The 23,873-nt window shown below is 49.8% G+C and overlaps 12 protein-coding genes across 12 annotated transcripts; 6 read left to right on the forward strand and 6 right to left on the reverse strand.

Annotated features, from left to right (window-relative positions):
• Window positions 1–750: 750 nt before the first annotated feature.
• On the forward strand, window positions 751–1,503 carry N7458_004513 (C2H2-type zinc finger protein; the record flags this gene model as incomplete). The annotated part of the gene is made up of 2 exons (XM_056907895.1): window positions 751–1,190; window positions 1,275–1,503. 2 exons carry the CDS (start codon window positions 751–753, stop codon window positions 1,501–1,503), a joined length of 669 nt encoding a protein of 222 aa, XP_056766513.1.
• Window positions 1,504–2,024: 521 nt separating this feature from the next.
• Window positions 2,025–3,137, forward strand: N7458_004514 (proteasome inhibitor PI31 family protein; the record flags this gene model as incomplete). The annotated part of the gene is made up of 1 exon (XM_056907896.1): window positions 2,025–3,137. The coding sequence occupies one exon, from the start codon at window positions 2,025–2,027 to the stop codon at window positions 3,135–3,137; it is 1,113 nt and encodes a 370-aa protein (XP_056766514.1).
• Window positions 3,138–3,308: 171 nt separating this feature from the next.
• On the reverse strand, window positions 3,309–4,288 carry N7458_004515 (uncharacterized protein; the record flags this gene model as incomplete). Its single annotated transcript, XM_056907897.1, has 2 exons — window positions 3,309–3,959; window positions 4,037–4,288. 2 exons carry the CDS (start codon window positions 4,286–4,288, stop codon window positions 3,309–3,311), a joined length of 903 nt encoding a protein of 300 aa, XP_056766515.1.
• A 662-nt stretch (window positions 4,289–4,950) lies between these two features.
• On the reverse strand, window positions 4,951–7,021 carry N7458_004516 (C6 transcription factor; the record flags this gene model as incomplete). Its single annotated transcript, XM_056907898.1, has 2 exons — window positions 4,951–6,447; window positions 6,557–7,021. The coding sequence occupies 2 exons, from the start codon at window positions 7,019–7,021 to the stop codon at window positions 4,951–4,953; spliced, it is 1,962 nt and encodes a 653-aa protein (XP_056766516.1).
• Window positions 7,022–7,326: 305 nt separating this feature from the next.
• On the forward strand, window positions 7,327–8,373 carry N7458_004517 (NmrA-like family protein; the record flags this gene model as incomplete). Its single annotated transcript, XM_056907899.1, has 3 exons — window positions 7,327–7,936; window positions 7,995–8,157; window positions 8,217–8,373. The coding sequence occupies 3 exons, from the start codon at window positions 7,327–7,329 to the stop codon at window positions 8,371–8,373; spliced, it is 930 nt and encodes a 309-aa protein (XP_056766517.1).
• Window positions 8,374–8,997: 624 nt separating this feature from the next.
• Window positions 8,998–10,407, forward strand: N7458_004518 (serine/threonine-protein phosphatase; the record flags this gene model as incomplete). Its single annotated transcript, XM_056907900.1, has 6 exons — window positions 8,998–9,159; window positions 9,222–9,263; window positions 9,340–9,445; window positions 9,572–10,105; window positions 10,195–10,267; window positions 10,335–10,407. 6 exons carry the CDS (start codon window positions 8,998–9,000, stop codon window positions 10,405–10,407), a joined length of 990 nt encoding a protein of 329 aa, XP_056766518.1.
• Window positions 10,408–11,516: 1,109 nt separating this feature from the next.
• N7458_004519 (NAD-dependent epimerase/dehydratase family protein) lies at window positions 11,517–12,676 on the reverse strand (the record flags this gene model as incomplete). Its single annotated transcript, XM_056907901.1, has 4 exons — window positions 11,517–11,864; window positions 11,916–12,096; window positions 12,158–12,222; window positions 12,290–12,676. The coding sequence occupies 4 exons, from the start codon at window positions 12,674–12,676 to the stop codon at window positions 11,517–11,519; spliced, it is 981 nt and encodes a 326-aa protein (XP_056766519.1).
• A 638-nt stretch (window positions 12,677–13,314) lies between these two features.
• N7458_004520 (SDR family NAD(P)-dependent oxidoreductase) lies at window positions 13,315–14,142 on the forward strand (the record flags this gene model as incomplete). Its single annotated transcript, XM_056907902.1, has 2 exons — window positions 13,315–13,425; window positions 13,489–14,142. 2 exons carry the CDS (start codon window positions 13,315–13,317, stop codon window positions 14,140–14,142), a joined length of 765 nt encoding a protein of 254 aa, XP_056766520.1.
• Window positions 14,143–14,909: 767 nt separating this feature from the next.
• N7458_004521 (fungal specific transcription factor domain-containing protein) lies at window positions 14,910–16,613 on the forward strand (the record flags this gene model as incomplete). The annotated part of the gene is made up of 3 exons (XM_056907903.1): window positions 14,910–14,918; window positions 15,003–15,455; window positions 15,528–16,613. The coding sequence occupies 3 exons, from the start codon at window positions 14,910–14,912 to the stop codon at window positions 16,611–16,613; spliced, it is 1,548 nt and encodes a 515-aa protein (XP_056766521.1).
• A 295-nt stretch (window positions 16,614–16,908) lies between these two features.
• Window positions 16,909–17,856, reverse strand: N7458_004522 (uncharacterized protein; the record flags this gene model as incomplete). The annotated part of the gene is made up of 1 exon (XM_056907904.1): window positions 16,909–17,856. The coding sequence occupies one exon, from the start codon at window positions 17,854–17,856 to the stop codon at window positions 16,909–16,911; it is 948 nt and encodes a 315-aa protein (XP_056766522.1).
• Window positions 17,857–18,946: 1,090 nt separating this feature from the next.
• On the reverse strand, window positions 18,947–20,768 carry N7458_004523 (putative homogentisate 1,2-dioxygenase; the record flags this gene model as incomplete). Its single annotated transcript, XM_056907905.1, has 7 exons — window positions 18,947–19,206; window positions 19,282–19,404; window positions 19,462–19,624; window positions 19,678–20,280; window positions 20,349–20,523; window positions 20,575–20,597; window positions 20,649–20,768. The coding sequence occupies 7 exons, from the start codon at window positions 20,766–20,768 to the stop codon at window positions 18,947–18,949; spliced, it is 1,467 nt and encodes a 488-aa protein (XP_056766523.1).
• Window positions 20,769–21,687: 919 nt separating this feature from the next.
• N7458_004524 (uncharacterized protein) lies at window positions 21,688–23,416 on the reverse strand (the record flags this gene model as incomplete). Its single annotated transcript, XM_056907906.1, has 5 exons — window positions 21,688–22,266; window positions 22,325–22,666; window positions 22,717–22,898; window positions 22,959–23,176; window positions 23,232–23,416. 5 exons carry the CDS (start codon window positions 23,414–23,416, stop codon window positions 21,688–21,690), a joined length of 1,506 nt encoding a protein of 501 aa, XP_056766524.1.
• Window positions 23,417–23,873: the final 457 nt, after the last annotated feature.

Raw genomic sequence — 23,873 nt, forward strand, 5'->3', positions numbered from 1 at the left:
AAATGTGACTTTCATGGTTTGGATGCTAGGTAGCAGCAGCCCCTGGGACATCTGACATCTGACATTCGAAGAATGTAGGGAGAAATTGCCAAGTCACCACCTCAAAATTGGTACAAGATTCTCCACTCCTTACTCTCTGGAGCTAATGACCCGTTCTAGCGAGCGCCCTTGGGTACACACATGTATCAAAACATGTGTTCCTTTTCAGATGTTCTACAATGATATCCATGCACACTCGTGGCTACTAGACAAAGTCGGTTCTCCAGGGGTTTTACACTATTTGTTTCGGCACTACCTGGTACCAGTACAATGAAGATATTAAGAATCAACCCCTGGTGACTAGGTTTACCTAAGTGGCTAGATGATAGATCTCTTGATTGAGGTACCATGTGTATGCCTGCTGCGCCACGATGCGGCGTGCACGGGTCGATCTCGATCCGATTGCGCCCATCTAGATTATGAGAAATTTCCGCGGGCCCCCATCGGGGGCGATTTCTACATAGTTGATTGGGCAGTTTCTTTCCCTGACCACCCTTACTTCTTCCTTATTCGGCAATATGTCCTTTGAATCTGCGACTTAAAGCTCGAAAGCTCGAGCTCTGGGCTTCAGATAGGCACAAGCTTCCACTGAACTTCATTGTGTTAAATATCCGCCAAATCCCCATACCAGCTTATTGTTGAACAGTTAACCATTCATCTATCCACTACATCTATCTACCCACGTCTTGTTTCATCGTTGTTCCCAACACAATGCCATCGTCATTCCACAAGTCATCATCCACGACTGATGCATCATTCATGGAGTCTGATTCTGCTCTGGTCCCAGCCGCGGAGGGTGGCAGCGACATTTCCTCCCCTGTGAACCTGCCAATTTATCCTTTCCTTCCGAATCCCAATCCTTGTTTACCGTTCAGTTCAATGTTGACATGGCCCTATCCGTTACCCCAATATGACCCGGGGCTCTGGACCTGGACTGCGGGTCCTTTCCACCCGCTCTTTGGATCTGCCTTGGCAAACTATGGGGAGGCCCCATCATTGATGATGAACCCGGGCCGAGTAGTTGGCCAACCCGTGATAAACCCAAGCCCTCCTCCAAACGTCTCGACTTCCACTACTACCCCGGTCGAGGCACGGTCGCCGCTGCCGACAACCCCTGAAGTTGAAGCTGTTGAGGGCCAGCAATCTGGGCAGTGAGCAACAGGCGGACACTCCAGAGTAAGCCGATCCTTACTCATACTCATCCCTATCTGGGCTGTTCTAACATTTAACCCAAGCGAACCAGTCACCTTCAAGTGCGAATGGAACGGGTGTACAAATGCTGGTACATTCAGAGTCAAAAGCAGCCTGTTGCGCCATGTCGACTCAACTCACATCTCCGCGAACAAGTTCAAGTGCCCAGCATGCACGAGGGCTTTTGGACGCAAAGACAAATACAAGTCCCATATCCGACATGTTCATTGGGACATGCCAAACCTGATCGCTGAGATTGCCCGTTCTCCTTAAGCTTGATGGTGTTTGTGGATCTTCGTCGGGCGTCCCATATTGTTTTCTTTATTCCTTCTTTTACTCTTTCTCTGTTCCACTTTTCATTTTCCCTCTTTCTTTCTGCGTTCGATGGCGACGGCGCTGGGTAATTTCTGGAAATCTCAAAAATAGGGGGTTTATTTTTGCATATTTGGCATTTGGTGTTTCGTTCATCCTTGTGTGATTTTATCAAGCAAATTGTTATAGCATAGGTTATAGCATAGGAAGCGATGATCTCTATAGTCAGCAATTTATCTAGATTGAAAATTTGTAACCCATTTTGCGATTCCTGCAGAGTTTCATGATTCGCCTTGTTGATGCCCAAGGCGAAGCGACCAGAGGAGGCTGTGTATACTTCACGCTTCGGGATCATTGTTGATCCGCGGGGCGGCTCTTATTGCATCACCACCAGTTGCCTGGGCCCCTCTTCAGCTACTTAATCACGCTTCTCCTCTGCACCTTTCATCGCAGCCAGTGAACACACATCTCGAATCATCATAATGACAGGAACAAATCCACTGAGCCCGGACAACGTCCTAGAACTCGCAGCCAAAGCTCTCAGCAGTGGTCAGCCGAGCCTCCAAACACCATATGAAGCTGTGGCTCTGATCGGCCATGCCTGCATGGTAGCGGTGGACTTCCGGTTAGTGGGACTTGGAGAAGATCATACTCTAGGTTGGTACACCCATCGATATTCTATTTCAAAGCCTTGTCATTTCATTGCTGACATTTCGACAGATTCATCAACAGAGTCCCCCGCGCTCCCCGCCGAATGGAATGCCAACTCCACCTTCGCCTTTCGATATGCGCACGCGCAATCCTCGATGCAATATTTGCTAAAAGTGAGCCGTCTCGGAAATAATGCCGTGGTCTTTGCTCTAGCGCTGGGCGATGACCGCACCAGCTCCTTCGACATTCCCGCCAAAGACTTCATCTCCGCATCCGCGCTCCCACTCTCGCAAACCGAAAATCTCACTGGGGCCCTCCGCGACGTATTCATATCGACCGCTCGACTGAGTGACCTTATCGGACTGTTTAAGATCAATGTCATTCAAAAGCTCGCGCCGGGATTATATAAGGAAGGCTACGAGGAACCGAGGCAGACCTCGCGGGAACAAGCCGAGTCTTCGCGCCAGCGCGATCGCCTTCGCGACGACTCCCTTCCTCAACCTGCGCGTCCATACCCTTTTGAAGATCCCCTAGCTACTGCGCCCCGACTACCGAACCCGGCAGGTGATTTTGCGCCTCCAGGTTTCGAAGACGAGTTTGAGATCAACCGCCCTCCGCGTGGGTTCCCACCCGGTTTCCCGGGTGGTCGCAACCCGTATAACATCGGCGAGCGGGATCTCTACCCCGCCGGTCTCGGTCCCAATGACCCGCTGCGTGGAACGATGGGTCCGGGCTTTGGTAGCGGCGGCGGGATGCATCCAACCTTTGATGATCCCCTCTTCGGAGGCAGCGGGGGCGCGGGTGGTAGATATGATCCTCGTGCACCACCTGGAGCACGTTATGATCCGCCTGGGCCATTTGGACCTCCATCCGGTCGTGGGAATGGACCTGGTGGAGGCGGTTTTGGTGGATTTGGGGGTGGGTTTGGCGGCGACATCATATAGATGCGCTACGCTGAAGACAAAATAGCTACTCAATTTGACGATTCATGACTGCGACGATTAAATTATGAAACCTGGGTGGGGACTTCTCTTCGCGAAACATGTATTATTAACATTAAATCTAATTATTCGTATACTTCTCAAACATTCGCATCACTCCTCTTTAGTCCCAGCTCATTTCGTTTCAAACTTGCTCTCCGTCTCCAACCAAGTCCCAAAGTCCTTCAATCCAGGATGAATCTTCCTCACCTCCTCAATATCCGCCGCAAATCCTTCATCATAAAACCACTTATACATGGATCCAAAGTCTTTAATAATAAACATCATAACCGTAGAAACGAGGCTAAACGTGGTCGGCAGGTTCTGACCAGTCTTCTCCTTGAAGATCTGCGCGAACTGATCGTAGGTCAACTCATCGCCAGCCAACGAGATCGCACGACCCTTATAATCCCTCGCATTGAGGAAGACCTGTGCCGCAACCGCACCAATATCACTGCTAGCGATCATCTGCAACGGCTTCCTCTTCAGCGACACCTTGAAGGATGTCGTGAACACTTTGCCCATGAAGTCTGGGGTGAGATTATCATAGAAGCCGGTCGGGCGCAGAATCGTCCAATTCATTTGCCCGTCTTTGGTCTTTTCGATGAGGTGCTTCTCGATATTATGCTTGTGAATGAAGTGGGGGATATTAGTCGGGTTGTCGAGTGACTTTTCGCCGTGGCGATCGGCAGAACTATAGACGAAGTATTTGACGCCGTTTTTGAGCGCTTCGTCGATCAGGTTCTTGCCCTGGACGTCTTCAGCGGATGTGTTTCCAATAGCGACCTGTTAGGCACAGCTTTAGTTAGCATTCTGCGTCTAAATCATCTAATTATATAATAAAGAGAGGAAACCGTTCATACCTGAACGCTGAATACACCCCAAATCGGCTCCGATGTCTGAGCTTGTGCATTCTTGAAAATCTCACTCGGATTGTCCAAATCGCCTTGTACAAGAGTAATATTCTTCGACTCCTTGACGAGCTTTTGCGCAGAGGCTGATTGCGGGTCGCGGGTGAGAGCGAGGATCTTGAAGGGCGCCTTTTTCTCGATGAGATTTTTGATCAAAGCACCGCCTTGTTTGCCAGTGGCACCGGTGATGAGAATTGTAGCCATTGCTTGAGAGTAAGATGGACAAGTAATCTAGATGATAGGTATCGAACAGAAGGTGTACTGTCTAAGTAGACTGTGATGATTGTGGAGATGAATGGAGAAAGGTGGGTCCAGAGGTTAGCTTCTTTTTATACAATTTCCTCTGGGAACATTCCAAGTAGCAGAGTCCATTATTATTCAGCCCTGGCATTTCGGCGTTCGCTTATGGAAAGTAATTACAGAGATAGTCCGAGCTTGGATACGTAGCCAAGAAGATTCTGGTTAGTTAAAATCACGTACGGCGTATGGGCGATGACGTGGTTAGATATCGGATCTCGGCGATATTCAACTTTCAAGGCCGAAGCGCGGGCTCTTGATAAGCAGCCACAGCCTTGCGTAGAAGTTACCTTGTCTTAATTCAGTTCAAACAAATTACCAAACTAGGATCTTAGTGCTTACTGTCCTTTGTATTCGGATCCACACTCGAAGGCCAAAGCTTTTTGGGAGCCTCTTGGGGTCCACCGAAGCTTGTGGTTTATGGTGATGAGAGGGAAGAGACAGTACGCTGTGCCAACAGTAAGAATACTACAGTAAAAAGGTGAAATGTGGGTTATCTGAATTTATCGACAAGAATATGACCGGGTTATTCTGGCGTAGTATTTGTCGTAGCAATCTAGCGAACATGATCAACTTTCACCTAATCCAACACCTAGGTCGCGAACGATATCTCTATAGATTTCCATTGCCAATGTATTTGATGCCGGGTCAACGGGATCACCGTTAATTGTTTCCGTTTGCCGAGATGCCCAGACCGAAGGAATATGAGTGGAATCAGCTGGGAAAGAAACCAGCATTTGGTGAGCACTACCCGCCGAAAACTCATCGGCCCTCTTGGCAGTGACGCGTTCTATAAGACGAGAAAGCGGCTTCCAAAGGACCCATCCCTGAGGTGGTCCATCTTGCTGCCATCGCTGGAACATTAAATTTGCAATAGTCCAGGCACGATCTGTAGCTTGTGATGGGGGCCGCACGGATATCTCCGAGAGAACAAAGGCAAACGCGTGCCATTGCCGATACATCTCGAACATCCAGGACCAGTGAGCGGTTTCAGCCCTACTTTCAAGTAGATGAGTGAATTCAAGGACCTCGATGGCAGTTTGAAACAATACTTCACGCCGTTGCTGCCACAGGTCCGAGCTCAGGTCGTCAGATCCGATGAGCGAAAGGTGGGCCACTAGCCATGATCGGGCTAATGCGATTCGCGTTATTGTGGCAGCGACCCATTGAATGGGAACGCTCAGATCACAATATTTCAGACGCTCGTTCTCGATGAACGTGCTCATATCCGTGAGTGCGTGAGTTGTATCCTCAACCGACTGTCGCGTGGGTCCAAGACTGGGCATGGTGCCTTTGAGGATGCGGCGATAGCGGACGTTGATCTCGCATCTGATCAAACAGAATGTCATTTCAGTAAAGCCTTCTCTTTCTTGGAAGCGAGTCGTTGCTTCGGGGGATAGATCATCGTCGTTGACGTTAAGCGGGAACTCAGTATCGTATGTTCCCTCGTAGATCTGAGGGCTCATTGCCTGGTGCTCGGACGTCTGCGAATCAAGCAAGTAAATATACCACCAGAGACGCCGTCGCATCTCCGTCTCAAATGGGCCGAGCCCGAGCTTCTCGCCATCGCGGTGTAGGCCCAGCCCCTGCGCCAGTCTGTAGACCAAGGCCGTCATAGCCCAGACGAAGCGCACATCGTCGCATCGCCACGCAACGATCAGAAAGAGGACAGCGGCTTGTAGGACCGAGAGACAACGGGCGTGTAGAAAGTCAGCTCGAGATAAGGCCTGCTCAGCTGCGAAGCGGTAATGCTGGATTGCCGTTTGGCGGTCCACTCCCAATTGGCGCCGGCATTCTGCGGGCTTCATGCTCATAACAGCCGCGAAGTAGACTGCAAATACAAGCGCCTCGGAGTTTGCATCGAGAAACTCTGCGTTTGTTGCGGCTTTTCTGACTAGATTCCGTATCGTCGGTTTGTGAAGAATCAAGATCAGTGGTGCGACATTCTTCTCATATGCACCCCACAATGCCTGGCTGATGAGGGGCGTTGGATGCAAGTCACGGAGTGAGTGAGCCAAAGCCCGTATCCGAATATGAATGAATTTGAATTGTTTCCTCTGGTTGATCTAGCATCATAAGGTTTTGGTGAGTCTGAAACGGTGGGCTTGCTCTGCGTGCCAATCTTGCCGTACCGTTAGTCGAGCTCGAAGTAGAGAAGAACACAATTAGACTTACGTCCGTTCGGAAGCTAGCAAGGGCCTCATGGTTCACATATCGACTAGAGTCTCCGTCGACCATGAGCTGGCCAAATCGGCCCTCTAAATGGTCTCCGACTGAGGTCGTTGGGTGATTCGCATGTTGCGCGTGAGCTGTTAAAGGTTGAGGAATGGTGCGAGTAGATGCTTCCTCATTATTCGCACCAGCATCTGATTGCGGGGAATTTCTTTCATCTTCAAGCTCTCGAACTTTCTGTTCAAGAGACTTGACTTTGGAAACAAGCTCCGCTTTCAATGCTCGTTTCTTCCTCCGTGGTGCGCGGCCTGGAGGTGGAAAAATGCATTCTATCCCTAGCTTGACGCAACTAGTGCATGGCTGGGTCTTGCTGCACCGCGTTTTTCGTCGATTGCATTTCTGACAACTGCGAGCTTGTGTTGTGACTTCGGCATTTACCGAGGCACTTGGCCCCGATGTGCTTGTCATCAAGAGTCCAAATTCAGTTTTGGGGTTCAAAATAGTAAAGGGTGTTGGTTGATGAAAGTTGGAGGGTGGCAGCTTCGGGCTTAATTTACCGCCCGAGATGATTCAGCGGAAGCCCATCCACTGTTTGGGGCAGCGACGCTTCTATACTCTTGAGTAAGCTTCGGTGTACAGGTGGCATGTAAATTTCGAGGGACTCTTATTTTCTACATATATAAGTCAACGGGCAAGTCTGGGTCGAAAGGAAGATTTGCTCTGTACGCACTCTCCTGTCATCATTCTATGCATTATAGTGTCAACTACAAAAGATGACCTTCACCGTTGGTATTGCTGGTATCACCGGCAAATTTGCGAAAAGACTCACATCCCATATCCTAAAACACCCTGACGTTGCCATCCGCGGCTACTGCCGCAACCCGAGCAAGGTTTCAGAAGTGATCGCCTCCTCGTCTCAAGTGACTCTTCTCAAAGGCCACGCATTTGACTACGGTGCCATCCGCGAATTTGTCAACACTTGCGATGTGGTCGTATGCTGCTATCTCGGTGATGACAAGCTGATGGTTGACGGCCAAAAGGCCTTGATCGATGCATGTGAGGAATGTAATGTTCCCCGGTATGTTGCTAGTGATTGGGCGTTGGACTATATCAAGCTGAAGCTTGGCGAGTTGTTCCCGAAGGACCCTATGATTCATGTAAAGGGCTATCTAGAGACAAAGAAAGTCCAAGCCGTGCACATCCTTATTGGTGGATTCATGGAGCCAATTTTTAGTCCATTCTTCAACATTTTTGACCCGAGTACGAATACCTTCCGGTATTGGGGCAATGGGGACGAGGTGATGGAGGGATCCAGCTATGATAATGCTGCAGAGTTTACTGCCGCAGTCATTTTGGATCCAAAGGCAACCGGAATTGTTCGATGTAAGATTCTACCATCAATGTTGTCTTGCTTCAGTTTTCGCTTACGTTTCGTGAATAGTCCTCGGTGGACGTACCACGATTCGGGAGATCGCCCAATCCTTTGAAAAGGTCTTTGGAGTCAAGCCTACTCTTGAGAGCCGTGGTTCTCTAGATGATCTATACAGGACCATGCATGAGCTTCGGCAGAAGAACCCGGGCGATGTCTTCAGTTTCTTGTCCATGTGAATGCTTTCCCTTTCCCCATTGATAGTCAGAATTAAACTAATCATAATTTTCACAGGTTCTTCTACTATTATTGGATCAATGGCCAGACCTTTGTGGGAACCGATCTGGATAACTCCCACTACCCTGAGGTTAAGCCCGTCGACTGGGAGACTTTCATGGCCCAGTGGCCATTGGAGCAGCTGCCCACTGCTTTTTTTGCCCTGAATGCTTAAAATAGTGTATATGTCATGTTCAAGCTTAGTATTTGTACTTGAATTCCAATGGAACGTGTTTTGACTATGCTGCTGGGTGGTAGGGCTGAGTTACTCTTTGCGATTTTGGATTGCTCGTCTGGCGGCTGGACTCGGCCAAATCGGCGTCTATAGTTGAAATTTTGGATGATGGAAAACATATAATATGCCTTCTGTTTCATTGAATCCGATAAATACTATTTTCCAGGAACAAACAATGGATCAATACGTATGACGTGGTGTGTCACCAGTAGAGTTCAGTGTGGCGCATGAATCGCAGCAGCCCGCAAATGTGGCGCAGGAGATGTGGCGCAAACTCACCTCCAAACTTGCCAAACTGCCTGACCTTCCCGCAACTCCCATCTCTTCTCCCTTTCCTGTTCTGTTCTCCCCCCAGTCCACTTTAGCCCCCTTATCTCTGTTTCCTGGAATCGTTCCCGGGAAAAATCCCTGTCTTGTTCGAATTGCTTTTCCTTTGATCTTTCCCCCTTTCAGTCCTCACTTTTACGATCCCTGGGCGAAAACTCGGTGCCTGTTTCTCACGAGACCGCCCCTCCACCCCCCCCAGCTGGCCCCTCCTCCCTATTTACGCCAGCTGTGCCCACCATGGACAACAACATGGAAATTGATACCGCGCGGTCGCCCGAACCACACAACCTCTCGCCCACGAGTGACCCCGGCTCCATACCGACTTTGGATGGCTGGATTGAGAGTTTGATGACGTGCAAGCAACTAGCGGAGGAGGATGTGCGGCGGCTGTGCGATCGGGTGGGTTGATTCACTGGCCACCGTGCAGAGCTTCAAGAATTGACCAGTTTTCTTCATTTCAGGCACGGGAGGTATTGCAGGAGGAGTCGAATGTGCAGCCAGTGGTATGTTTATTGTGATCGCCTACACCGGTCGAGGGTTTCGCCAGCCCATCTAGGAGCGCCGCTGACTCCTCCATAGAAATGCCCAGTCACGGTCTGCGGTGATATACACGGTCAATTCCACGATCTAATGGAGCTCTTCCGCATCGGTGGCCCCAACCCGGATACAAACTATCTCTTCATGGGTGAGTCGGTGTAGCTTTCCTGTCGGTCGGTCGGAGAAGCAGCGAGTGGGGCCAAACTTGCGAGCTGTTAGCTGGACGCTTGCCCAAACAACAATCATTCTGACGAGCACTCTCGTATTTCCGCAGGTGATTATGTCGATCGAGGATACTATTCCGTCGAAACTGTGACCCTTCTGGTCTGCCTGAAGATTCGTTACCCCCAGCGTATTACCATCCTTCGTGGAAACCACGAATCCCGTCAGATCACCCAGGTCTACGGCTTCTACGACGAGTGCCTTCGCAAATACGGCAATGCGAACGTGTGGAAATACTTCACCGACCTCTTCGACTACCTCCCCCTCACTGCTCTCATTGAAAACCAGATCTTCTGTCTGCACGGTGGACTGAGTCCGTCTATCGACACTCTCGACAACATCCGATCGCTTGATCGTATCCAAGAGGTCCCCCATGAGGGTCCCATGTGCGATCTGCTCTGGAGTGATCCTGATGATCGTTGCGGTTGGGGAATCTCTCCCCGAGGTGCGGGGTACACATTCGGTCAGGACATTTCGGAAGCGTTCAACCACAACAATGGCTTGACTCTGGTTGCACGAGCACACCAACTTGTGATGGAGGGATATAACTGGTCGCAGGACCGAAACGTGGTGACAATCTTCTCAGGTATGTCTCGATATGAGAGACGAGGCAGGGTGGAAACTTTGTTGAGGGTCTTTGTTGGGATCAAATGGCTGACCCACCATTTACTGCAGCACCCAACTATTGTTACCGTTGCGGCAACCAGGCTGCAATTATGGAGATCGACGAGCATCTGAAGTACACATTGTGAGTAATCCCTCGTCACTTTCCATCTCTAATCATCGGTTGGAGTACTGATTTGTGCCTTCCCCAGTCTACAATTTGACCCTTGCCCCCGAGCGGGAGAACCCATGGTATCGAGGCGTACACCCGACTATTTCCTGTGATAGATTTCATTGTTGTCCTTCAGGAGGCTACTGGGTTAGCGGAGGGAGGAAAATGCATTCGAACAAGGCTTTCGCTGCCGAATTAATTTTGTATGGTGTTGTGCCTGGCCGTCTGTTGATACCAATCATGAAAATAAAGGACCCTTTTGCGAGATCTGAAACAGTCTTTCATCTGCGCTTGACTGGTGTGTGTGGGTGTCTCAAGAACGGCTCTGTAACTGGAACCATGTCAAATGGATCAAGCTTCATAGCCCTGACTTCTTCACGAGCCTCCCTAGTTTTGAAGGCGAACGACAAGACCACCATGCCATATCTAACTTGTTGACGACAGTATCACGTACTTGAATTGGCCTTCCATATCTCCGTTTGAGATTTCGTGCGAGTCCCTTGAAGGACATTCGGCAATCTCCGACTCTGGCTAATCGTCCTATGAGCATGTCTGGATGAGAAGCAAAAGGGATACCTAAGTTGCAGAACCAGGCACTGACACGTTTGAGGAGAATATTCATTATCATGACATCTAATTAAGCATGCTGTACAGCCATTTTATCCACAAAGGATATCTCGTATATGAGCCTACATACACAGGATTTTGTCCGCCAGGTAGGGCTTTCCTACCTGTCTTGCGCATTCTGTCCGCGATGTACTTCGTCTTTTTGGAAATTATATAACGAGCTGGAGCAAATGGTAATCTTCGAACAGTTCCTTCTCTGTAGTCTAGACCAACGGCTGCTGGGGCGGTGATCTTCTCTTTCGACCCATTTGTCAAAATCAATCTATCCCTTTCTAATCACCAATTGTGAGAATTGTGAGGGTTTAGCAACAGCTTACGTTCGGCGAGAAGAGCTTTTGAACTTCGGGAGATTCCTTGTTTGGCCAGGCCCTGCGCCGTCTGACCCGAGGTCCTCTCTTTCCCATTCCCCTTCTGCTCGCTTGAAGATCTCTAGATGGACCGATTGATTCTATTTCCCTGACTACTTTCTTCCTTCCCGTTCGTAGACGTAGTTGAAGTCTTTCCGAGCTCAAATCAATAACGCAAATCATAAAATCGATTCTCTAGTCATTTTCTGCCATATTTATCAAAAAGCCAACAAGTTAACACTCGCCTATCAAAAGGTATGCGACTCAAGATCCTCTGGGATATGTTCCAGAATAGACCTAGCAGTTGCTTTGAACCCCAGCGCGGCAGACCGGTCCCCTTGCATCAGCATATTGGATCCCAGGAGCTTGGGAATCTCTCCTTCACCAGCCTCCTCAAAGGATACGCTGCGCGGTTCGGGGGAAGGAAAGACGCCCTTATTATGCAAAGTTTTCGCCAAAACTGTGGCAACATCTTTCCAAGCAACCCTCTCTCCGTAGATTATGTAGTAACGACTCTCAGCAGAGCCAATAACTTCTTGCATCACAGCAAGATCCACAATCCGTAAGATAAAACGCAGTGCATCGTCAATATGGATCTAGAACGCATTTAGTTGCTATTCATTCCCCGACAGGGACACTCAACTTACGACGCTCAAAAGGGCACTTCCATCGCCAATGTACGGGACAAATCCCAGAGACTGCGCATTTCCTGTCAGGATTTTGTATCCCACCCCCAGCGAAGGCAACGGCCCCTCAGCCACGCCATATGTCAAGGCCTGGTTCACGATGAAGGTATTGATGCTGCCGTCGTTGCCTGCATCGAGGATACTATGCAAACTCCAGTTAGTACGGCCTGTGCGCTGGTTGGCTTCATTGTATTCTTTCTCACATTCGATCCGCCGCTCCATTGAGCATACTGGGATTGACTTTTTTAATATCATCCTCATTGGAATCCTATTTTTCCAACAAGAGTTAGAAGGTATTTAGAAGGCCGAGGGACTCGAACCTAGAGGGTACTCACATTCCACACTTTGCTGGCGGCGCTATACTTGCCATCCGTTCGACGGTCGATAAAGTTTCCTCCACCACTGACATGGATTAGGGTTCCTTTCGAGCCGCCTTGTCTCTGCTTCAGCCCATCAACAATCGCTTGGGACAGCGCTGGGTCAAACGAAGACCCTGCGTTGATCACAATGTCATGCTCGGCGGCCAAAGAACGGACCCTGGCAGCATCCTCGAAGGTTCCGTGCTCAATTCTGTCCACACCCACAACATTGCGAAACCAGTTGTCCGCTTGAGGGTTGCGGAAATACACAGTCAACGGCCAGGTTGGGTGTTGCTGCTTCAACTGTCGGGAGAGCGAGGCTCCCACCATTCCAGTCGCACCGACCACAAGAACAGAAGGCATTGTATAGAAAGGGGATTTTCACAGCGTTGAGTCAGAAGCGTTACTTCGATAGCATGATTCTCATAGGGATTAACCCTCTCTATTTAACTGTAGGACCTCTCAACTTCGCCATTGCTCACGATCATAACATTTTGTCAAGTCTCCTTGACGCCTCCGCGACTGCTGACCGATCCTTATTTCGAAAGGCATACTACTGGAAACGTCATATATTTCCAAGTCTGGGTTTAGCGCCGCCGGGCTCGGCGAGACGATAACATTACCAACTAGCCATGGCCAATCAGAGGGCGTCTCCACTCCACTCTGCCTTAATAAGACGGCTAGGTTTATTAGCGCCGCCGGATCTACGAAACACAACAGCCCTGTAGGATTTGTCAACTTTAACTAACCGGGGTTCATGCTTGGGCATGGTCGCCGAGTTCGCCGTGCTTCCCAGTCTCGCCGAGTGCTGGTACTAAGATTGTCAATGTAGGGATAAGATCGATCAATCTATTAGGTAGCTGGGACGATTCGTCATGACTTAGCGCGGCAGTTCGGCAACTGACAATTTATAATCTATACGAATGCGCCCAGCTATAAAGGTTCTGGAGTTACCTCCAGTCTCTCCAGATTCGTACCATCTTATACGAACAAGACTGAAAATGGTGAAAGATCAGTACCTCGCGGGCAAAGTTGCCATTGTGACCGGCGCCTCCAAGATCTCCGGGATTGGAGCTTCGACAGCAATTGCACTCGCAGAACATGGTGCCAATGTATGATCCATCACCTGTTTAGAGAACTAGGCTCGTTTTGCTGATACCGTTCCGTCGAAATAGGTCGCTGTGCACTATAGTTCCAATGCCGCTGCCGCGCAGGAGGTTGTCGAGAAGATTAAGAGTGTGGGTGTTCAAGCGATAGCGATTCAAGCCGACGCCTCTGCTCCGGACTTTGGTACTACTCTTGTCGCCGGGACGCTGAAGGCATTCAACACGAACAATATCGACATTCTCATTAACAATGCGGGCACTGCAGTCATGCATGATTCTGCGGCCTCGGTTCCGGTGGATGCCTGGGACGATGTCTTTCGAGTGAATGTTCGCGGGCCATTTCTACTCATCCAAGCAGCACTTCCATATATGAAGAGTGGCGGGAGGATTGTCAACACTTCTAGCATTATCGCCAAGTTGGGTTCGTCTATGTTGCCGGTTTACGGGGCTTCGAAGGGGGCCTTGAACTCCATGTCAATCGCATTGGCGGAAGAGCTAGGTCCCAAGGGAATTACGATAAACCTGGTTTCGCCCGGGCCAATCCGGACTGATCTTAGCATGCAAGGATCCCCGGTGGCCGCTCGACTCGAGAGAAATCAGCATATCAAGAGGGAAGGAAGCACTGAGGAGGTAGCTGCGGCAATCCTATTCCTGTCAAGTCCCGCTAGCAGCTACATTACCGGGCAGAATCTTTATGTGGATGGAGGTATTAACCTTTGCTGATTCGTTGTCAGAAAGCAAAGCCCAGGAAATTAATGATTATATCGTGTGCTCTTCTACAGTTACTACTGTTGTTTATATGGTAAATTAGCCGTGCCGCCCATATTTTCACTTAATTAACGTCGTCCTCTGCATTTCAGATATGATATGAAATCTGCAGGTCCCGTAACACGAACTACGAGGCGAACCGGAATAGATCGCTAAATAGATATTATAGTTTCTAATTTAACACAGCTTTGGTAGCCCACAGGAAATACTACACTCCTACACCTCAATACAAGGTTGGTGCCAAGCCTTGGCGGCCCTACCGATCCTCCAAGGTCATACATACGGCCGACCGCGGCTGCGTCCCGCAGCGACTGACTAGCTCCCCCTCACTTGTCATGATCATCGTCGAGGGCGACTATATGAAGTCATCAAGACCATGGATACTACCTTTGGAAGTTCGACATTGGATAGCTCTAGTAGCCCCTTGAAGCGGGAGCCGCCATGCTCTCGCTGCAGACAGAAGAAGATAAGATGCGACAAACACCAGCCTTGTGACCAATGCAAGCGAGGCGGTTATGATTGCTTGTACGATAAGAAACCCGATGATACAGAGGATGGCATGAAGTACTCTGTGTTACAAGACCGCATACTCCGACTAGAGGCCCAACTGAGGGCTGTGACTTCGGGGCAATCGGTTGCCACAGGGACTCCTCAGTCCGACGACACCCCGCTCGACTGTAGCTGCGGCCGTCAAATATTCAATACCAGGTTCTCGGTCCACTATGACTCTGGTATGCACTGGGTTGATCTGTTTCCGAATGTAAGCTATTCCCTTGACAGAGCAGGTGAAGTGTGTAAAGACTAATCGCGAACAGCTCCGCGAACTGTATTTTCAAGTCTCGGCTGAGCTGGAGTCCAAATGGAGCCAGGAAAAACAGGGTTCAGTCCTCATTGGGGCCATTCCGCAGGATCCTTTTCCTCTGGCTAAGTATCATCCTCCTGCCGTTGAAGCTAACCGGCTCATCACCATCTTTTTCGAGAATGTCAATCCATTCGTACGTCTTCTCAATGCGAATGCCTTCCATAGCGATATGCATAGATACCGCACGGGCAAGCATCCTCAACAAGAACTCATCGACTCACTGCTTTTCTCTATCTACGGGCTTGCTGTTATGTCCCTTGAGTCCGAAAATGTCATTGATATGCTCGGTCCCCCTAAAGGATGGTTGCTGGACAAGTACCAAGAAGCCCAGGAGGTTGCCCTTCACAGACTCAATTTTGTGCACAGTAGCGAGCCTGCTGTCTTTCAGAATTTCCTTTACTACCTAGTGCGTGAAACCGGGCGTCTCGCAAAAAGATTATAACACAACATCGACAATCGGCTGATGCCTCCCTCGCAGGTCTTTCTCTTTGAACGAGGGTCCTATCGAACAGCAACCGTGCTGTTGGGTCTGGCCGTTCGCATCGCCCAACGGATAGGACTCCACAAAGATCCCTCTTGGTTTAGTTATTCACCGTGGATGGCTGAATGGCGACGGCGACTGTGGAATCAGCTGATTTTACTTGAACAAAGGGCCCTTGCATTTGACGGCACGCAGTCCTTACTCAATTTCCCTTGGGACACTCAGCTCCCGCTGAATGCAGATGATGGTGCATGGAATACAAGTCTATTCATGAAGCCCAGCGAGATCCCCCACCCGACCGATGACTTCACGGATATGACTCCCATTCTTGTCAAGCGCCACATGCTTTCCATTCTCTGTCCGCTCCGGCAGAACCTGAGGACACGTCCGTACGCACAGCAAATACAACATATAGAAGCCGGCTTCAAAAAAGCAACTCAGTTTTTCCAATCCGTGAGAATTGAGAAACAAAGCTCCGCAAGTTTCATCCAGGCCTTCAACGAGTTTGAGTTCGCAAACCTGCGTCTCATGGCTGGGGCAGGCAGTTGTTCGGTCGGGAAGTGCGAGCCCAGAGTTTCTGAGCCAGTGAGTCTACCTAATGGTCTGAGTGAGTGTCGGGTTCGAGACCGGGCTTCCCTGCTGACTTGTACAAAAAGGCTGTATCTTGATTCTCTTGAGCTTCTGGAGGGGATTGCTTCTGTGAGGAATTCGGTCGCGAATCCTGGATGGAGGTGGTACCTCCGGACGTCCCCACCTGTACTTCCCCTCGCGATTGCCTTGACACACCAGTGCTCCGAGCCGACAAACCCCCATTCGAAGAGAGCGTGGATGCAGATCAACAACTTATTTGACGAGTATCGAAAGGAAAATGGAACCATACAGTCAGCATCCATGGCCGCTCTGCAGTGCTTAAGAGAAGTTGCCCAGTTGTCATTAGGCTCTCCTGAGGATGGGCCCGCATTCATTCATGGAGACAATCAATCTCTCTTCCAAAGTCCAGCGAATTTTGATAACGATTATTTGGTCCAGCCTTCCGCAGATCTTTTGAGCGATGTGTGGTCCAGTTCGCTGTCAGGGGAGTGAGTCGGACCACGAGGGCTCCTTTCCATCATGTGGCTGGACAGCTGAATCACACTACTGTACTTACGATGACGTTCAGTTGATGCGCGTTTTTCGTTGGCTAGTGGGTGGAACTAGATTATATAAGGATCACTGACTAGCTTAGGCTGATCTGGGACATGCTCTGTTCTACTTAGTGAGCAAAAGCGGCGAGGGAGTGAGTACTAGAACGGAAGGGGAGCGCTAAGAATTGCTGGTCATTATCCGGTATATATGTACAGTATCTCTATCTCGTTCCTAGACATTACAGTATAATACGCTACTGACGGCGGCTGCTACTCTCAATATCCCGTTCCGTCTCATCTTTCTGCATCTGCTCGACCGAACCATCCTTCTCAGCACCATCATCCCCGCGGTAATGTCGCACTTTGGAGCTGCCATTGGGGACGTGGAATCGCTTGTCCACACGGGAGAACAAGAAAATGATGACGACCGACAGATCGATCCCGAAATTAAAGACGTAGAAGCAGGCCTTGTGCATGTAAGCTGGCGGGTCATAGATAGGATGCGGCTTCATCCAAATCGTTCCAGCACGGAACGAGGCACCGAGACACAACAAGGTTCCAGCCACGAAGACAATGAGGCCCTTGGTCCGCCACGATCCCGATCCAAAAGGTGCGACATGTTTTTCCTTGGCGAAGAGCAGCACCAGCGTGACGATGGGTATGGGCAGGAATGAGACGATAGCGAAGTATGTCACGCCGTAGAGTTGGATATCACGATCGATGCGGTGCGTGTTCGCATCAAGCGTGTACATACTCTGAATAATGACCGTAATCAACATGATTATCGTAATTACCACCAGAACATAGACCACTTTGAACGCCCACGAGACGGGCCGTGACCAGCCAAAGGCCGGGAATGCCGCGCGCATCATGCGTTGAGCATATAGTAGGTTCAAGATGAATAGTAGCAAAACACCGGCAGCGACGAAGATCTGAGCGGCAATAGCGACTGAGATGTTGTTCGGGTAACAGGCCCATGCTATACGGGTCACGTTGGCGACGACACGAGACATGCAAAAACCAAATGTCACGGCGGAGGGAATGAATTTGTGGCCTCGGGCGAGATTGCGGCGGAAGAGGACCATATGACAGATACCGAAGCCGAGGAATGCAGCGAGGAAGACGGAGCAGATTGGTACGTCGACGTCTTTTGTTGGACGGCCGCCCAGTTGGGCTATGACGGGGGCGTAGGGGCCTCCCATTGTGACGGTGGGTAGGAGAACTGGTGTCGGAGGGTATAAGGGGTCTTATAAAGAAATTAAGACGAAAAGGGTATCTACCCGGTTAGCGTGGTCTTCGACGGGTTCTGGAAAAGACATGACACAAGAAAGCTTATGAGGTTCCGACAAGACTATATACCAGGGCGGCGGGCTGCAGATAGCGTGGCAGTTCCGACTGCAAGGGTCCACCCTCGCGGAGGCCGAAGAGGGCGAGAGGACGCTAGTGATCAGCTCCGAGCTGATCGAATCGGCGGCGTGAGCTTTGACTGGTTCCATGGGATTGGGTTCGAGCTCGCGTGTTTGTAAGGTAGGTGTACCCCATATCGGGAACGGCGATATCCACAAAACTAACCCTGTATCCTTGAGAAATAATGAACGGAAAATAGAGTACATCAAACCTCCATTGAACAATAACCAAACTTCCAATTTTCCATTTCGATCTCGATGAAGATCGAATCTCAATCTGCACTGTCTGCCTGGTGACACAATCCCACATACATCATCGTACATCGCCAATGCAATAATTTCGAATACGACACCCTGAGTCAGTTATGGTCCAGCATGATTATACGAGGGTCCGACTATCTATTTTCTAAAAAATTCGCCGATCAGATCCAATCGAAGGCCAGAGGGTATCGTTCCTATTCCCAAGTCGGCGTCGGCGTTTGTTCGCGCGCCGGTGGCACCGGAGGCCGAAGTGCCGACTGGCCGACTGGACTTGGTCAAGGTTTAAAGTTGGACGGGCCGATCAAATCAGATCTGGACCCTGGAGTTAAGGAACGCGTTGGATTTAAAACCGTCAACAAAGACACATGGGCTGCTCGTCTGATTTTTGCTTTTCTTTCTTTCTCGCCTTTTCTTACTCAAGATATTTTTGGTTTGGCTGCGCCATCGCATATTATGAGAGAATCTAGAGGTGATTCTCGGTAGTGATTGGTCGAGCACAGTACACAGCAACCCCAAACCTCAAACTTATGCAACAACACCTGGAACAATAAAAATAAAAACAGGCTAATCGCCGAGAACCAGACGAATTTGGGCAATGAAACTTCACCTGCACTCACTAAATCGATCATACAGACAAGTTCTTCACCTTCTTCGCCAGAAGCTCTTCCACCTCCTTCGCGTGTTTGGAAAAGTTATCCACAAGGTTATCCCACATCTTCGGTTCATGCTCATGCATCTTATTACTATTCCACGCGTATTCCGTAATCGTAAATGGCCGGCTGGACTCGAACATGATCGCGATCGAGGCCTCGGAAATTTTCATCACTGGGGGCGCCTCCTCGCTGGCGGCTTTGAATTCTTCGTAGGCAACACCATGGGGAACCACTAGGCGGAAACAAGTCAGCATGATGATCCATTATGTTGGCATTGAGCCTGATATATGGCGGGGATGTGACTTACTTCCGCATTCAAAGGACACGCTACCCGGCTTGAAGGCGTCGGAGCGACCGCCATACTCGCCGTAGATAAGGCCCATTAGTTCGGAAGCAACATTCCGATGATAGTATGGAGGACGGTAGGTATCTGCATTTCTATGTTAGAGGTGCCAACCGACTTTGCCATTAAGCGTGGGGACCATACGAGATGCGACATCCCATCGCGGGGAGAAGGTGAGCAAGTCAGCCAATGGCGCAGTCAAGTCGCGCGACTTGGCGGTAAGAACACAGAAAATGGAAGGATCAATGTGATCGACGGAGATGGAGCCCACATTAACGAATTTTGTGAGGTCATATTTATAAGGAACCTAAGACCGGGTTAGCAACCAGTCAAGGTTCTCAGCAAAACACTGTCACATACGTAGTTTCCATGCCAAGCGACCACATCGAAAGGACTATGGTTCTGCGTGCTCTTGAAGAACTTGCCACCGAGCTTATACACAATTTCCCAGGGTTCCTGGGAAATCTCATACTGAGCAACAGGACTCAAGAAGTCCCGCGCATTAGCCAGACCGTTGGCACCCAAGGGTCCAAGTTCTGGCAGTTCGAAGCAAGTACCCCAGACTTCAAGGATATAGCCACGCGAGGGGCCGTCGGGTAGTTCCACGCGGAAGCGCAAGCCACGCTGAATGACAACGATCTCGCCGGGTTGCACAAATAGGGGTCCAAACTCAGTTTGAATATCGAGTGCGCCCTGCTGTGGAACGATGAGGAACTCTCCATCCGAGTTCACAAAGGCCTTCTTCTTCATGCTAGTATTCGCGACGTAGACATGGGTTGCTAGACCCTCGCGCAACGTTGGTTCACCGGAGCCGGCCACTGTCTTCAGACCGGAGATGAAGTCCACTTCCTCATTTTCAGGAATGTCGAAAGGGTGCCATGCAAGCTGGGTGGGGGAGACGTGGATGCGAGAGTTCATAGGGAGGAAGTTGGACTCGGTGTCTTTGTTATCTGGGAGCTCGGTCTTGGGAGATTGTCAGCGTTCTCGTTAATTAGAGATGTAATGTGGCATAGGTAAGGAGCAATGCATACAAAGCCCTGGTGTGCGACTGCAGGACGGGCACGGTACAACCACGCCTTCTTGTTGGCATGCCTCGGGGCCACGAATGCTGTAGCGGTGATCTGCTCGGCATAGAGGCCGAAGCGAACATTACGGGGACTGTTCTGACCACGTGGAATCGTTCCAGGGACTGCCTCTGACTCGAAACTATATTTGCATCAGCCAGTTGAATTACTGTATGCATGGGTTGATACATACGAGTTTCCAAACCCAGCTTGGTACTGGAAGATGTTAGCGAGTATTCAGCCTCCAGGTATAATCCAGTAATTTACCTCATAGGGGTCGTTGCGCCTGGTAGCAAAGGAGGGAATTGCCCCATCCTGTTGTGTCTCTGCCCAGTGGAGGATCTTCTGATACTCCTTGGGATCGGCAAGGTCACTTGTGGAAGGCATGACGGATGGATATAGTTCCGTTGAAAACCTCAATCCACAGCTAGTAGTCTGGTCAAAATCTCCTATGTATTCACAACCAGAATTGGCCTCCGGGGATACACTCCCATCCTTATACTTCAAGTTGTGGGGTCATACCCCTTCTTTCCCGAAGAACAATAGAACCAGAACCAGGCGCCCGGGACTTCTCAACGCCCATCTGCACGATCCACATGGGCAAATACCAGTCCATCGTCGTCTTCGCTGCGTTCCAGCATCAGCTGAGCATGGTCTGGGACCCCAAATTGAGCCAAATTGAGCGGGAGCCAACCTCGGGTCCTAACATCACGCCTAGCTCTCATACAATCTCATAGAAATCGGCATCTCGAAAGCATGTCGCTCTGCCGACCTCCCCGGGCAGTGGATCACGATTCGTCCACGGGCAAAGTGGGGACAACCCAGCAGCCTCGACAATTCGAGGGATAGGCTTCGCGACCCCACATGAGTCAGGCCTGAGTAACGCGTGGAGGCGCTGGAGCTATGTGTCTGTGGGGTACAGATAACGGGAAAGTACAGGCGCTTTTGAGCAGTACTTGTGATGTTGGTCTCACTGCAATCCACTGCTTTGCAACTCCTGGAAGTTGAGAGGCGTCGGTGGGGTCGGTCTATTGCGAGGAGATGGGCGGAAATGGGCGGTGCGGGAATCAACCGTGTCGCCAACTGCCGAACAGTGCCTTTAGATCAGCTTTGGGTTATCTGGAGGTGGATTTAGCATACATTCAGCTGGGCAAGAGATATTGTGTGTGAGATCCACGGATTGGAAAAAGAAAAAGAACATCGAGTATACTAATCTACGAGGATAATTTGTTGGATTAAACTTGTCAATTCTATCTTTAAATAATAACCACCATCTGATGCCCATCAGTTCCAAGATCTAGAGGCTCTAGTTGAGCAGGCTAATACGCCCGGCAGTCAACGAAGCGATAATGGGCATATAGCTGGCAATGCCTGCCTCTTGAAGCACCTTACAGTGCTCAACTCGTCGTCGCGCAGAAAACTGCGCCTCGTCGATCTCCTTGCATTCTCCAAGAGGACCATATGCATAGCGGTGCTCATCAGACCAAGGGCTTTCACCGGACACAAAATTGATCCAGCGATTGCGCATTTCTTGTCCAACAAGTTGGGCAGCAGGATTGAAAGACAGATCGACGCCCTCAAACAGGAATAGAAGATCCACTGCATGATGGGATCGGCTGGATGGCTGCCAGGGATTGGACTGGTCAACGACATACTTGTAGACTCTCTTGTTGGCTGCCTGGAGCTTTTTAGAAACAAGCTCGACGGGCAAGGTATATCGAGCATCGTTGACGAGATCTAGAGCCCCGAGCTTTGCAGCTGTAGGACGATCGGCCACGACTTGATATAACTTGCGAAGCTTGGTGCCCCACTGCTTGTCGCTGTCAAAAGCCGCGGCGATTGTCTCACCATTCAAAAGCTCAACACCGTTACGCCAGATCACGGACTAAAAAAATTGTCAGAACAGATGGATAGAATGGTCCACGCAATGGCTTTGTACGTACCTCATATTCCGTATCCCCAATCATAAGCTCATCCACTTGCTCCTCTTTAGTCTCCCAATCATTTAGATCAGGCTCTTCCTGAATCCACATTGTATTGACATTACAGTCCTTCAATGCTTGGATCAGGACTGGAACAGATGATTCTCGAAGTGAGGACTGGCCTAGCTCCTGCACCTTTGCTTCAAGGACCTTAATCAGGCCGTTACCTCGCTCCACGGGTAGTGGTGAAGACAAATACAGAGTCCCAGATGCAAGAATGGCTCGTTTTACGGGCGGTCCCGTGATGAGATGCGCATGAGTATAAATTGCACCGGCACTCTCCCCAGAGAGTGTGATGTTGTGCTATAGTTAATTAGTATATAGCATAGTAATGAGATATGGAAGTTACTTACAGGATCGCCGCCGAAAGAGGTGATATTCTTCCGCACCCAGTCGATGCCAAGCTGCTGATCCTTGAGAGCCAGGTTCCTTTCCGTGCCGTCTCCGAAGCTAAAAATGTTGAGGCGATAGTTGATTGATACAAAGATGATTGGCTTTGATGCTTTGATAGAGTCGGCCACAATCTTTGTTGGATCTATTCGTTATTTGGTTATTTATTGTATTGATCTCAATCCAGACTCATTTGGAAACATACCACAAATATTGGATTGAGCCGAGCAGAAAGTGACGACCTGAGAGCCACCATGAATCCAAACAAGCACTGGGAGGGCCTCAGTCTCCGGGGACACTGGAGGGCAAGTGATCTCGAGATTCAAGCATTCCAATTCATCCTCTGCCTCTGGGGCAATAGCAAAGTCCTCAGGAATGCGCAGTAAATGACGGACATCCACGTCGACCTGAGGACATCTGGGTCTAAATCATAATATCAGGGATCAAATTTTTCGAAAATTCACAGATGTAGACATACCCATATTTCGTAGCGTCTACAATGGCTCCAGCAAAAGTATCTACCGGCACCGCTCTCTCGAAACGTGCTGGTACACTGGCATATTTGATGCCTAAGAATTTGTGAACAATAGCTCCTTCTTCATTGCTCTCGCAGCCCCTGAAAGTGGCATTGAGCGTCTTATGTTGAACCTCGGGGGCCAGCATGATGGCGGATAGTAATGAAAATGAAGTGAACATCTATTGAGCGAATACACAAACAATGTCGTGGGAGGGCCCGGCTAATGCCACCTTCGCCAATTCCCGAGACGCCCACCTGGCGCTAGGTTCGGCGTGATTTCCGCCCACACTTTTCCAGTTTGGGTGTCGTGGGGCTTATCGTGGAGAATCGACCTCGTGGGGTAGCTTCTGAGTGCACATTACTTACCCCACTCTAACTTCCAGGAGCACCAGAAGTACAGTATGTCGCCTGTACGGACTACTTCCACTAGAACGGAACATCTGGGGGCTCAAATTCTTGGTAAGTGATTGCTAACGGCCTTAGCGGATGTTCGGAAGAAATCACGCCGGAGAAAGGACTCATTAGGTCAATTGGTCAATTCAAAGCTTTCGTTATTTTCTAGTTGTATATCAGGCATCAAGGCAGACATATTCCTCCCCGGTG

The sequence above is a fragment of the Penicillium daleae genome (genome assembly GCF_028827525.1).
Source record: "Penicillium daleae strain IBT 16125 chromosome Unknown utg000005l_segment0_segment0, whole genome shotgun sequence".
NCBI classification, from domain to species: domain Eukaryota; kingdom Fungi; phylum Ascomycota; class Eurotiomycetes; order Eurotiales; family Aspergillaceae; genus Penicillium; species Penicillium daleae.